This window comes from Loxodonta africana, chromosome 8, assembly GCF_030014295.1.
Source record: "Loxodonta africana isolate mLoxAfr1 chromosome 8, mLoxAfr1.hap2, whole genome shotgun sequence".
Classification (NCBI taxonomy): domain Eukaryota; kingdom Metazoa; phylum Chordata; class Mammalia; order Proboscidea; family Elephantidae; genus Loxodonta; species Loxodonta africana.
In genome coordinates this window covers 95721086-95734384 of record NC_087349.1, presented here as the reverse complement: position 1 = coordinate 95734384, position 13299 = coordinate 95721086, and the positions used below count along the sequence as shown (strand labels likewise).

Here is a 13299-nt window from a genome sequence, read left to right as displayed (position 1 = left end):
CGTTGTTATTTCACCAATGTTCATGACATCTTCACCAGGAGTAGATTCCATCTCAAGAAACCACTTTCTTTGCTCATCCATAAGAAGCAACTTCTCATTAGTTAAAGTTTTATCATGGGATTGCAACAATTCAGTCACATCTTCAGGCTCCACTTCTAATTCTAGTTTTCTTGCTATTTCCACCACATCTGCAGTTACTTCTTCTACTGAAGTCTTGAACCCCTCAAAGTTATACATGAGGGCTGGAATCAACTTCTTCCAAACTCCTGTTAGTGTTGATATTTTGACCTCCTCCCATGAATCACAGATGTTTTAATGGCATCTAGAGTGGTGAATCCTTTCCAGGAGGTTTTCAATTTACTTTGCCCAGATCCACCAGAGGAATCACTATTTATGGCAGCTATAGTCTTTTTTTTTTTTATAGTCTTACAAAATATATTTCTTAAATAATAAGACTTGAAAATCAAAATTGCTCCTTGATCCATGGGCTACAGAATAGGTGTTGCTAGCAGCATGAAAACAACATTAATCTCCTTGTACATCTCCATCAGAGCTCTTGGGTAACCAGGTACGTTATCAGTGAGCAGTAATATTTTGAATGAAATCTTTTTTTCTGAGCAGTAAGCCTCAACAATGGGCTTAAAATATTCAGTAAACCATGTTGTAAACAGATAACGCTGTCATCAAGGGTTTGCGGTTCCATTTATAGAGCACAGGCAGAGGAGATTTAGCATAATTCTTAGGGGCCCTCCAGTTTTTGGAATGGTAAATGAGCATTGGCTTCAACTTAAAGTCGCCAGCTGCATTAGTCCCAAACAAGGGAGTCAGCCTGTCCCTCTGAAGTTCAAAGCCAGATATTGACTTCTCTCTGGCTATGAAAGTCCTAGGTGGCAGCTCCTTCCAATATAAGGCTTTTTTGTCTATATTGAAAATCTGTTGTTTAGCTTAGCCACCTTCATCCGTTATCTAGCTAGATCTCCTGGCTAACTTGCTGCGGCTTCTATATTAACACTTGCTGCTTCTCCTTGCACTTCTATGTTATAGAGACTTTTCCTTCAACCTCATGAACCAATCTCTGTTAGCTTCAAACTTTTCTTCTGCAGCTTCCTCACATCTCTCAGACTTCAAAGGATTGAAGAGACTTAGGGGCTTGCTCTGGATTAGGATTTGGCTGAAGGGAATGTTGTAACTGGTTTGATCTTCTATCCAGACTACTGAAACTTTTTCCATATCAGCAGTAAGGCTGTTTTGTTTTCTTATCATTTGTGTGTTCACTGGAATAGTGCTTTTAATTTCCTTCAAGAACTTTTCCTTTGCATTCACAACTTGTCTAGCTGTGTGGCGCAAGAGGCCTAGTTTTCCGCCTGTCTCAGCTTTTGATGTGCCTTCCTCACTAAGCTTAATTGTTTCTAGCTTTTGATTTAAAGTGAGAGATGTGTGACTATTCATTTCACTTGAATCCTTAGGGGCCATTGGAAGGTTATTAATTGGCCTAATTTCAGTACTGTCTTGTCTCAGGGAATAGGGAGGCCTGAGGAGAGGGAGAGAGACAGGGGAACGGCTGGTAGGTGGAGCAGTCAGAACACATAACATTTATCAATTAAGTTTGCCGTTTTATATGGGCACAGTTCATGGTAGACCAAAACAATTACAATAGTAACATCAACGATCAGAAATCACCATAAAAGATATAATTAAAAAGTTTGAAATATTTAGAGAATTACCAAAATGTGACACGGAGGCATGAAGTGAGCACATGGTGTTGGAAAAACGGTGCCGATAGACTTACTTGACACAGGGCTGCCACAAACCTTCAGTTTGTAAAAAGCACAATATATGTGACACACAATAAAGCAAAGGGCAATAAAAGGAGGTACGCCTATATATATGTTGTTGTTGTTAGGTGCCGTTGAGTCTGTTCCAACTCACAGTGACCTTATAGGGTTTCCAGGGATTCGAACTGCCAAACTTTTGGTTAGCTGCAAGTTCTTAACCACTGCGCCACCTATGCTTCTGTGTATATAAACACATGCACACACACTACACACACACACACACACACACACATGTGTTTGTATATATTGTTAGGTGTAGTCAAGTCAACCTGACTCATAACAACCCCGTGTATCACAGAAAGAAACACTGTCTAGTCTTGAGCCATCCTCACAACCATTGCTATGTTTAAGTCAATGTTACAGCTACCATGTAAATCCATCTCATTGAGGGTCTTCCTCTTTTTCACTGACTGCTACATCTTTCTCATGGTGTGGCTGGTAGTTTAGAACTGTCAACCTTTTGGCTAGCAGCTGAGCACTTAACCACTGAGCCACCAGGGCTCCTTTGAATAAAATATACTATATACCAACAAACCAACCCACTGCCGTCGAGTCGATTTCGACTCATAACGACCCTATAGGACAGAGTAGAACTGCCCCATAGAGTTTCTAAGGAGCACCTGGCGGATTCGAACTGCCAACCTCTTCGATTAGCATCTGTGGCACTTAACCACTACGCCACCAGGGTTTCCAAAATATACTATATATATATTTAACTAAGTTCACATCTTTAACTTCTCTCAGATTCCATTTTCACAACTGGTTTAAGAGAAACAAATGCTATTTTAAATTCCGTAGAGATGATGGGAAGGATTCCTGGCGGTGCAGTGATTAAGTGCTCTGCTGTGAACCGCAAAGTCAGCCATTCGAACTCACCAGCTGTTCTGTGGGAGACAGATGTGGCAGTCTGCTTCTGAAAAGATTACAGACTTAGAAACCCTGTGGGGGCAGTTCTAATCTGTCCTATAGGGTCGCTATAAGTCAGAATCTACTCATGGCAATGGGGTCAGGGTAGAGATGATGGGAGGGTCAAATGGATCACATGGTAAACTGAAAGAGCTGCTGACAAGACTAAGAGAGCCATCATTTTTAGATAACTAAGTAGGCAATACAAAACAAAACCCTGATTATTGCTCACAACTTCCTTGTGACCTTGGGTGATTTTGCCATGTTGTGGCCAGGAAAGTCTTTGTGCCACCCTAGAAACCCATTCTTTCTTGTTCTGGACAGGGCATAACTGTGCATCTCTGCAAACAGCCCTTCATTTGTGGACACTTAACTTGCCTAGAAAAAAACTAGACATTATATAAGGATGATAAAGTAAGAAATGCAATCTTCCCCGAATATCTCTACCTTAACACCATGAGTCAAAGTCGACTCGACAACGTTTTTTTCTCTTTAATCTACATTTAAAAAAGTTTTTTTTTTTTTTTCTATTTGGGAAAAAATGAATATATAGTTTCATCATGTTTGAGAACCTAATGTATATTAAAACCATCATGAAATATTTCAACCTCCAGTGGTCCCTTGGAACCTTCAGAAGATTCTTGATGAGTGGCCTGGAGAAAATAGAGTGAACCAGCCAATTCCCGGTAGTAGCTAATATTTACTGAGCAGTTTATTTTGACCCACTCACTGTTCTTAAAGATTTTACAAACATTCTGTCACTTACTTTCCACAATATCCTTCTGATGGACGTTCAGTCATCAGCTTCATTTTTCGGAAGAGGAAACCAAGGCACGGGTGTCAGTAAACTGTCCACCATCACACAGCGAGATGGTGGGGGAATTGGGGTTAGACCTCAGCAGTCTGGCTCTACAGCCTAGCCTCTAAGCAACACTGCCTCGCTGACCTGAAGGTAAAAACTTGAGAGCCCGAGTTTACCTGGGGATAACTAAGCTACCTTTCTGCACTCAGATGTCCTGAGAGTTCCAGAGAGCAGCTAAGTTCAGTTACAGAAAAATAAAGTAACATTTCCTGTCCACTTGAATGCGTAGCTTTAAACATCTTACTCTATCAACCACAAATTACTTCAAGGACGACAGGGTGACATTTTGAGGTGTTAATGGATGTGCGTCTTCCCACTTGCTTGATATAAACTTCCCCAGCCCAGGAGGCCATGGCACACTACCCCACCTGCTCTCAGGGTACCTTCTTTACTCCGTCAAGTCTGATAGAAATGAGTTTGCATTCAGCTTTCAAAATACCTCACGATGGATCTCATAAGTAGCTTGAAGAAAAATGGCTTTTTTAAAAGGTAATTTTTGGTAAAATATACACAGCAAAGCATTTGCCAGAGAAATGGCATTTGCCATTGTAAGAACACCGTCTTTTGAGTATGCAGAGCAGAGAGCCTGAAATAAGTTTGGAAGAACTTATAGTACAGTCAGATTCCCCACCACAGAGAAAGGAGGCTGAAGGAAACGGAGAGCTAAATGGTGCAACAGTGGTGCAGGATGTGAGGAGAGATGTGGGAGAACTTGATGAGAAAGTATGTGTATGTCTCTGTCAGTTGCCATGGAGTCAATTCCCACTCATGGCGACCCCATGTGTGCAGGGTAGAACTGCTCCCATAGAGTTTTCAAGGCTATGACCTTTCAGAAGCAGATGGCCAAGCCTGTCTCCTGAGGCACCTCTGGGCGGGTGCCAACCACCAACCTTTCAGCTAGTATTGGAGTGCTCGACTGTTTGCACCACCCAGGCACTCTTACTATTCCACTGTAGAAACTCAAATTGAATATACAGAGTGAAACTAATTAGAAGAGGACAAAACATACATAATGGAAATGCAGGACCCCTTGGTATTAACTGCAGGAGTTACTTTGGGAGGTTGTGGGCTGCAGGTTCCTGGATTCTAGGAAGGGCAACATTGACATTGTCCTGGGATCCAAGGCAGGAAGGAAGATAAGCAAGCCATGGAGAAGTGTGATGGGACAAGTGGAAGATTCAGGAAAGGAGGCACTTGGGCAAAGAGGAGTTGAAATAGCAATCACAGATGGTGGAAATACGGATACTCAGTAGGTAGACTGAGCTCTTAGAAATGAGTTGTGAACATAAATGTAATGAAAACAATCACAGTTACTTAAGCTTCTTAAATTGAGCTTTTCCTAAAAGCGTCCTGTGAGATAATTGGGATATGGGTTGAGCTGAAATTTGCTTTTTTTATATATTAATGGAGGAAGGGTGTGTTAAGAAAATGAACAGTAAGGCAGCATGGCAGGGAGGGTGTACAAACAAAGGGAACAAACCAGGTCCAATCACCCTCAAGCACTTAGGCACAACCATTTACACATAAACAATAGTTAGACTAATTGCATATCATTTGTAGTTACCCACTGAAGGAGACTGAATAAAAGATTCTCATTAGGTAATATTTAGCAGTCTTGGTTCACGCTTTGCTCCTCACCTAAGAATAATAAAACTGAGCTTCATTTGCATTATGGTATCATTCAGATAATTTACTAATTCAGATGGGCCTCCTTCCCAGTTAGTTAAAATTTGGTTTCTCATCACTAAGAATCAAAGATTCAGGAAACATTGCTAGTGAATTCATGTGCCAAGTTAAGGGCTGTACAAAGGATTCCCTCTTAATCTTCCATTCAGACAGTGTTATATTTGGACCCCCTATGTTCTTTCTGATGAGCCAGTTTCCATCTTCCTTGAAAACTTCTGGAAGCCCATATAATTCCTTAATGTTGGGGGCTAGGACTTGAGGAGGTCATCTGGTTGGGATCTTGAAAGGACAAATTGGAAAATGGAAAGGAAACAAAGGTCTGAGCTGAGAACCTTGAACATAGGACCACATGGGGTTAGCCACAGAAAACTCATGATACAAGGAGGAGGAAAATTCACCTTGATTTCTCTGCTAACGTCTAAGGAATACACCATACTTAGGACTACAGAGCAGGTTAGAGTTGTGGGGAGCAGAAGCAAGAATTTGGAGGTGGAAGGAAGGAAAAGGTTCTCAGCCTATGAAGGAGGGATGGTAAGATCTAGACAGGGGTGTCTTTTCTCTGGCCAAAAAGGCTTCAGGGTTAGAGGAGAAGAACCAGAGCGCTAAGCAGGAAACCAAGTCAGAGACCCAGGTATGTGGACTGAGCAAGACAGCTGAGACTAAGTAAGGCAAAAACACAGTGGGTATAGGTTCTTGAGGGCTAAACCAGGTTCTGGGTACTGGCCTATGACCCCACAACAAATCTCATAGCTTACCCACTGAAATATATCACTTACCTTCATCACAGTTGGCTTAAAAATGGGATAGGGATAAGGGTAAGCTAAACATTTCTGCAGAGGACTTCTGTCAATACAGCTGATAGAGGCCAGACAAGGCAGGGGCTGACGTGTGAAACTGTGGTTGATAAGAACCCCTACCCTTGTCACTGGGAATGTGACCTTCCTGACTTAATTTAGGCATGGACAGAAACAGACACCACAGTTCATTTATGTAGTAAATGTTTATTGAGGGTGTGCAGTATGCATAGTGCTGAGCTCTGAATCCAACATCAGGCATGCCTTTCCTTCAAGGAGCTTAATGACTGTCCATACATATTTAAATAACAGTTTAAAACAGAGTTGGATTAAGTGGAGGGAAGAGAAATACAACCCATAACACTATTGGAACTCAGAGGAATGAGTCAAGAGGGGCTTCAGGGAGGAAGCAACCCAAGCTGAGCCTTAAAGAATGGGTAGAATTTAGATAGATGCAAATGAAGATGGAAGGCAATTCCAGATGGAATTCAAATCACCTTGAATTGTGAGAGCTAAATGAGATACGTCACAGAAGCTGCTTGGCAAGATTCCTGCACCAGAAAGCCCCCAGAGAATGGACAGTACGGCTACTGCCGTTGCTATTATTTCTGCTGTTAATATTTTACTACTTTTATTGCTGTTACAATTTTTTTTATGCTAGTTTTTTTTTTTTTTTTTTTTACTGCTTTTTGTAAGGTAATGGGGATAAAAAGGATAGGTTTGGAAGATAGTGAGGAGGGACATTTCTGTTTCTTTTTTGGGAAGTATGTGGAATAAAAGCAAAGAGAACAAGGGCTTGCATCAGACCTATTTGTCAAGCATGCTTCCTGCCCCCATCCCCGCAAAAAAAAAAAAAAAAAAATGCTTGGGCTCAAAGGGGACCACAGCAGAAGTTACACTAGGAAATTTAAGCTAGATGCCTACAAACACCACTGCTGATTGCTGTGTAGCTAAAACTCATCGTGTGTTAGCAAAGAGAACACGTGAGGCAGAGCGTTCCAAGCAGCTGACCAGATTTCCAATTCCTGTCTTTCTGCGTCTCTCTTTGTCCAGGGTCTAGCTGTTTTACGGCAAACATGTCAATAGGAAAAAGATAAAAATAAGACAATGCTATTTAGTGCCTGGAGCCCTGATACCGGCACAATAGTTAACCAAGAGGTTAGCAGTTCAAATCTACCCACTGCTCCTTGGAAGCCCTATGGGGCAGTTCTACTCTATTCTTTAAGGTTCCTGTGAGTTGGAATTGACTCAATGGAAGTGGATTTCTTTTATTCTTTTTTTTTTTTTTTAGCAATGATGTTGCTAGAACAGAGAGTAGAAACACTAACAGAGTAAGCAGGTATTTGTTCACATATTTGGCACATCCCCTCTGGTGCTGTGTTCAAGGAGTGGCAAATGAGATTTCATTTCAGAGTAATTATTGCCTGAGTCTCAGAACAACTGCTTTATTGCATATTATTACCCCCTTGCTATGGCCAGTCTCTCTTCATTCTGTTTGCTGTCATGTTCTATAAATATCAAAGAGGCTGCAGAGGCAGCCGTCACTGAGTGCAGTGTGTGTTTCCCAAGCACACAAAGCTTGCTCCTCCGCCATACCGTCTTGGGGTCTGCAGGCTGCTGTCCTAGAGAAGACTAGTCAGCCACTGGCAAATGACAATGAACTCCAATTTTAGTTTCTATTTTATGCCGTGGAGCTTGTGTGTGTGTCTGTGTGCAAAAGTTAGGAGCTGCTTCAAAGGGACAAAGTCCCGCTGCCAAGAGCCTAAGTGATTTGTTTGGGCTCAGCTTTGCTACAGGGGCTCTTGATTCTGAAGGAGCGCAAAGAAGGAGGCTCCTGGGATAGCTCCCTGCTGAAAGTTTTATTCTGAGTAGTGTTCCCAAAGAGGCGGGCCTCCAGTAGCAAGGTGGTCCTGCAAAAACCAGACCGAATCATTTCGAGAACACCAGAGGATCAAAAAAAAAAAAGAAGCAAAACTATCATTTTTTCCTGGAGTATTTTCTTTTTGAAATAAAGGAACAGTTTGAGACCTGTGAATTATTGCAATGACTGAACACACCATGGAGGCAGCATGTGAAATAACGTGAGGCCTCAGTGTTCTGATGCAAGATGCAGCAAACTCTTGTTTTCTAAATGCCTGATTTATCCCTGGCCACCAGAACTCGTTGCAGCTGAAGGAGCAGTAGTAGCTCAATGAGGATCATTTCCTTAATGTGGATTTCAGGTGCTTTTAGTGAAACTCACCAAACTCTTCATTTGTTCTAGTAGGCAGCTTGTTGCAAACTGTGGTACCGCAAACTGTGGTCACGGGCTCTGTTTCTCACCGATGATTTTCAGTGAAAAGGATCAACAAGTAAAGTGTAGTCCTTCCTTACACAGTGCTATGTCTCTCAATGCACTGGAAGCTGTCCCGAGGGGCTGTGGGCTTTCCTCACCCCGATACTCCTAGCAAAAGCCTTACAACTCCAACCCCCATTACAAATACACCATTTCAAACACTGCTACAGGGTTAAGTACAAGTGCCTTTTCCTAAAGAAAGGAGGAAAATAAACAAACAAACAAAAAAATCCACTCATCAAAATTACTCATTCACACATTCAACAGCAGCAGGAAAAAAAAAAAACCCTTTAATCATATGAAACTACAATACAGCTTCTTATCTACTATGAAAAACTCGTTGCTTTAACCTATCCTTCTTTCAATCTTTTTAATAAAGGAAATAAACTCCACTCATTTCAGTGCTGGCTAGGATACCGTCTCTTAGGCTCCACCTGTTTCATCCTTTAAATCAAGGTTCAGCATGGAAGGCTTACCTTGAAGGAGGAGTAGAAAGAGCCCCACTCTTCTCCCTCCACTACTTCGGTGACAGTCACTGTTTCGGAGCAGGCGGCCGGGGAAGAATCCAGCATCTGTGTGGTCCCACTGGAATCGGGGCTGCCCTCTGTGAGGTTGGCTGGCATGGCTCAGGCAGGGTTTAGCCTCTCTGTCCCTGCACCTGCAGCCAAATAGCAGAGTCTGGCTCACCTCTGGAGAGCCGGGCAACAGGCAGCAGCTCTGCCTCCCAAGTCTTCTGGCTGGAGCTGGGCTGAGCAAAGGCACACAGAGCCCTCCTGAGCTCACCTCATTGAAGAGCTCTGCCTGATGATAGGGAGGATCCAAGTGCTGCTCTCTCCTTGCATTTACCATCCAGTAGCCAGCACAGTCCTGCCCAGGGTCGGGGCCTCATCCTGACGGCAATCCCCGTGGTCCCTGGACAGGCCTCCCTTCAGTGTGTCTCTGCCCAGGTATCCTTCTCCTAACTTCCAGAACGGACCCCCACTTCTGCTCAAGCTTCAAAAATACAGGAGTTTGGACTGTTCAGTAGGTTGATCAATTCAGGTCATGTTTGCATTTCTGAAATCAAATCAAAATTATGCATTTGTTTCAGCTGAGATTATTGTCTGACTTAGAATCCTTACCCAGCCTTGTACTGAGCAGCATACACCTTATTCAGAAAACAGATGCAACTAGCACATTTGGATTTCACACCTGTGGTTTTGCTCCAGGTTTTCAAAAGGCAGTTCTCAGAAAAGCCTGGGGTCTATGTTTGTCAATAAGGCCTGACCCCTCTGTGATATGGCTGAGAACGGAGCCTGGTACAGAATCCTGTCACCTCGAGTGTATTCACCTCTGTTGTTGCCCAGGACCATACTCGGGGATGGCTGAATGGAGGTAAGGGAGGTATCCTTGGCGCAATAGACAGGCGTGGGCAAGAATAACCATGGCTGCTCCCATTTCTCACACAAATAAAACAGATATATGTGTTTTGATTTAACTTCCAAAACAACTCTGTGAGGCCTTTGGGGAAGATAACTTTATGTTTCGTTTTACACTGGAAGAGACTGTTTCTGAGAGATGAAATGACTTGCTCAAGATCCTAAAGCCGACAATGGAAATGAGATGAACTCCCATCCCTTCAGAAATCCCTAGACAGTGGTGCTTTCATCTAATACAGACTGGTTTGCATTAATTCCCAAATGCCTACAGGGGCATGGAGTTAACATAAATAGGGGTGGCAGGCCAGGTGTAAAACAATAGGCACTAAGCTGCTTATTGTATTGCAAGCAAACGTAATACCTGAGTACTTACACTGAAAACGCCCCGAGAGTCAAATAAACATGCCCAGCCACCTGTTTTTGACACTTGGTATAAGAGAGGTGGCAGGTTTAGTATAATCATAAAAGACTGCAGCCCCCCATGAGACTTCCTGGGAAAGCTTTGGCATAATCCATCCAGCCCCAAGAAGAGTACAGTATGCTACAGTGTGTCTATAAAGAAGGGGCAGGGCAAACAGGAAAGAGCTGTCCAGAAAACTGTGTAAGCTTTGGCTCTTAGGGAAAGGGTAAAACAGAACAACAACCCAATAGCAAAATGAGCAAAGATATTCCAACTGGCAAATAAACATGGAAAGATGCTCAACCATATTAATAAATAAAAAAAGCAACTTAAAACAATAAGAAAGCATTTTCACCTGTTAGCAGATGAAAAATACGGTATGACCTCCCCTAGCGCTAATAAGAACAAGGAGAAACACATATGCTTTTCCACTTCTGATGTGAGGATTAATTGACGTGGTGGCTTTGAAGATAAATTTGGAAGTATATAGTAAGATTGAAATTACACATTCTAAGTGCATGATTTCACTTCTGTGCTGCTGATAATTTTCCATCTCTGTATCTGGGTTATGTATGCGTGTTCCGTTTGGGGAAATCTGTTGTGCTACACTCTTAAAATGTATGTGCTTTTCTATCGGAAGGTTTTACTTGAATTAAAATTTATAAAAAAAAAACCTGTGAGAAACTTCTGGAGGTGAGGGGTGATGCAGAAGCTGGTTGGGTCACAGTGTAGTAGAGATGGGGAAAGAAAATGGCAGATGCTATGGACAGGCTATAGATTGAGTTTTCTGGTTGTGCCCTTTTCTTTCCACTCATGGTCCAGTGGACATTGCCTGACCTGTGGGTACCCAAGAGAAACATTCACACCCACACACACACTGTATTTTTACACAAATAACGCATGCCTGCTTGTTTGTTTGCCAGCTGCACCCTCCTCCCACAATATATTTTCTTAGGCACATTGCGCTAATTTTTTTTTTTTTACAGCAACGTGTGGAGGAGGACTGGCATGGTGGTGCTTGTGAGGGTACCTCATGATGGGAGGAGAGCGCGGCCAGAAAACAAACACAGAGAGTGCGCATTATTTGCGTTAAGATAAGGTGTGTGTGTGGGTGTGTGTGTGTGTGTGTACACTCTGGTGGTGCAGTGGTTAAAGCACTTGACTGCTAAGCAAAAGGTTAGCAGTTCAAAACCACCAGCCATTCCACAGGGGAAATATGTGGCAATCTGGTTCCATAAATATTTACAGCCTTGGAAACCCTATGAGGTCACTGTGAGTTGGAATCAACTTGGTGACAGTGGGTTTTATATACACAAGGAGATATGCAAAATAATATCTTTGCAACACTGATTAGAAACAAATCAGAAACAACTAAATATTCATGGTGAAGAAATTGACAAGAACTCCAAACATAGCTACCCAAATACACATCAATAGTAGACTATGTAAATGCTTTGTTGTTTAGTCACACAATGGAATACTATAGAGCGATGAGAATGAATGATCTACAATCAAATATGGCATTATGGATGAAACTCATAAACACAATATTTAGTAAAATAATACATAGATTTGTTTCATTTACAACAAGTATAACTATATGCGAGTGTATTTACAATGGACTACTGTCATAGATGGAATTGTGACCCAAAAAAATATGTGTCAGCTTGGTTAGTTCATGATTGCCAGTATTGTGTGCATTGTCCTCTATTTTGTGATTTTCCTATGTGTTATAAATCATAATCTCTGTCTGTGGATAAAGAGGATTAGGATGGGATGTAATACCCTTGCTCAGGTCACATCCTTGATCCAATGTAAAGGGAGTTTCTCTAGGGTGTGGCCTGTACCATCTTTTATCTTACAAGAGATAAAATGAAAGGGAAGCAAGCAGAGAGTTGGGAACCTCATACCACCAAGAAAGCAATGCCGGGAACAAAGTGCATCCTTTGGACCTGGAGTTTCTACGTGGAGAAGCTTCTAGTCTAGGGGAAGAGTGACAACAAGGACTTTGCTCCAGAGCCGACAGAGAAAGCCTTCCACTGGGGCTGATGCCCTGAATTTGGACTTCTAGCGTACTAGACTGTGAAAGAATAAACTTCTGTTCCTTAAAGCTACCTTCATGTGGTATTTCTGTTATAGCAGCACTAGATAACTAAGACAACTGTTATACAGCAGTTAAAAGACAGACGCAGACAAAATGGCAAACCAGCATGGCTGTTAGCTCCTCCCCTGTAGTTAACTCTGAAGACTCCACAAAAATAAAAAGGACATTGAAGGATCACAGAACTTAACATAAAGCCATGAAACACCACTCTAATGGCCAAAATGATAAAGATGGAAAACACCAAATGTTGGTAAGGATAAAAGAACTATCATGTTCTACTCTGGAAATGACAGTTGGTACAACCACTTTGAAAAACTATTTGACAGTATTACCTAAAGTTGAACATAGGCATACTTTACTACAATCAGCTTCATTGCTAGAAAATAACCAACACAAAAGAGTACATTTTTAAACCAAAAAATACAAAGCTGAGTATACTAGCTCTGTTTTTAATTGGCCCTGGCTGGAAGCTAATACCCCCACATGTCTGTCAGTTTGTTGTACTGTAGGAGCTTGTGTGTTGCTGTGATACTGGAAGATATGCCACCAGTATTCAAATACCAGAAGGGTCACGGATGGCGAACAGGTTTCAGCTGAGCTTCCAGACTAAGAAAGGCTAAGAAGAAGGACCTGGCAGTCTACTTATGAAAACAGAACATTGACATAGTGCCAGATGAGCCCTTAGGTTGGAAGGCACTCAAAATACGACTGGGAAAGAGCCATCTCCTCCAGGTAGAGTAGACCTTAATACGGTTGGAGTCAAGCTTTGGGGACCTTCATTTGCTGATGTGGCATGACTCAAAGTAAGGAGAAACAGCTGCAAACATGCATTAATAATCGGAATCTGGAATGTATGAAGTACAAATCTAGGAAAGTTAGAAATTGTCAAAAATGAAATGAAATATATAAAGATTAATATCTGAAGAATTAGTGAGCTGGAATGGACTGCTATTTGTCTT

The 13299-nt window shown here is 42.0% G+C and overlaps 1 protein-coding gene across 2 annotated transcripts in view; it reads right to left on the bottom strand.

Annotated features, from left to right (window-relative positions):
• The window catches only part of NPSR1 (neuropeptide S receptor 1), a 232989-nt gene extending 223948 nt beyond the window's left edge, over window positions 1–9041 (bottom strand). For both annotated transcript variants that reach the window (XM_064290132.1, XM_010587176.3), the window contains exon 1: window positions 8895–9041. In XM_064290132.1, coding sequence (XP_064146202.1) covers window positions 8895–9041 — 147 coding nt within the window. The remainder of the gene's footprint in view (window positions 1–8894) is intronic.
• Window positions 9042–13299: the final 4258 nt, after the last annotated feature.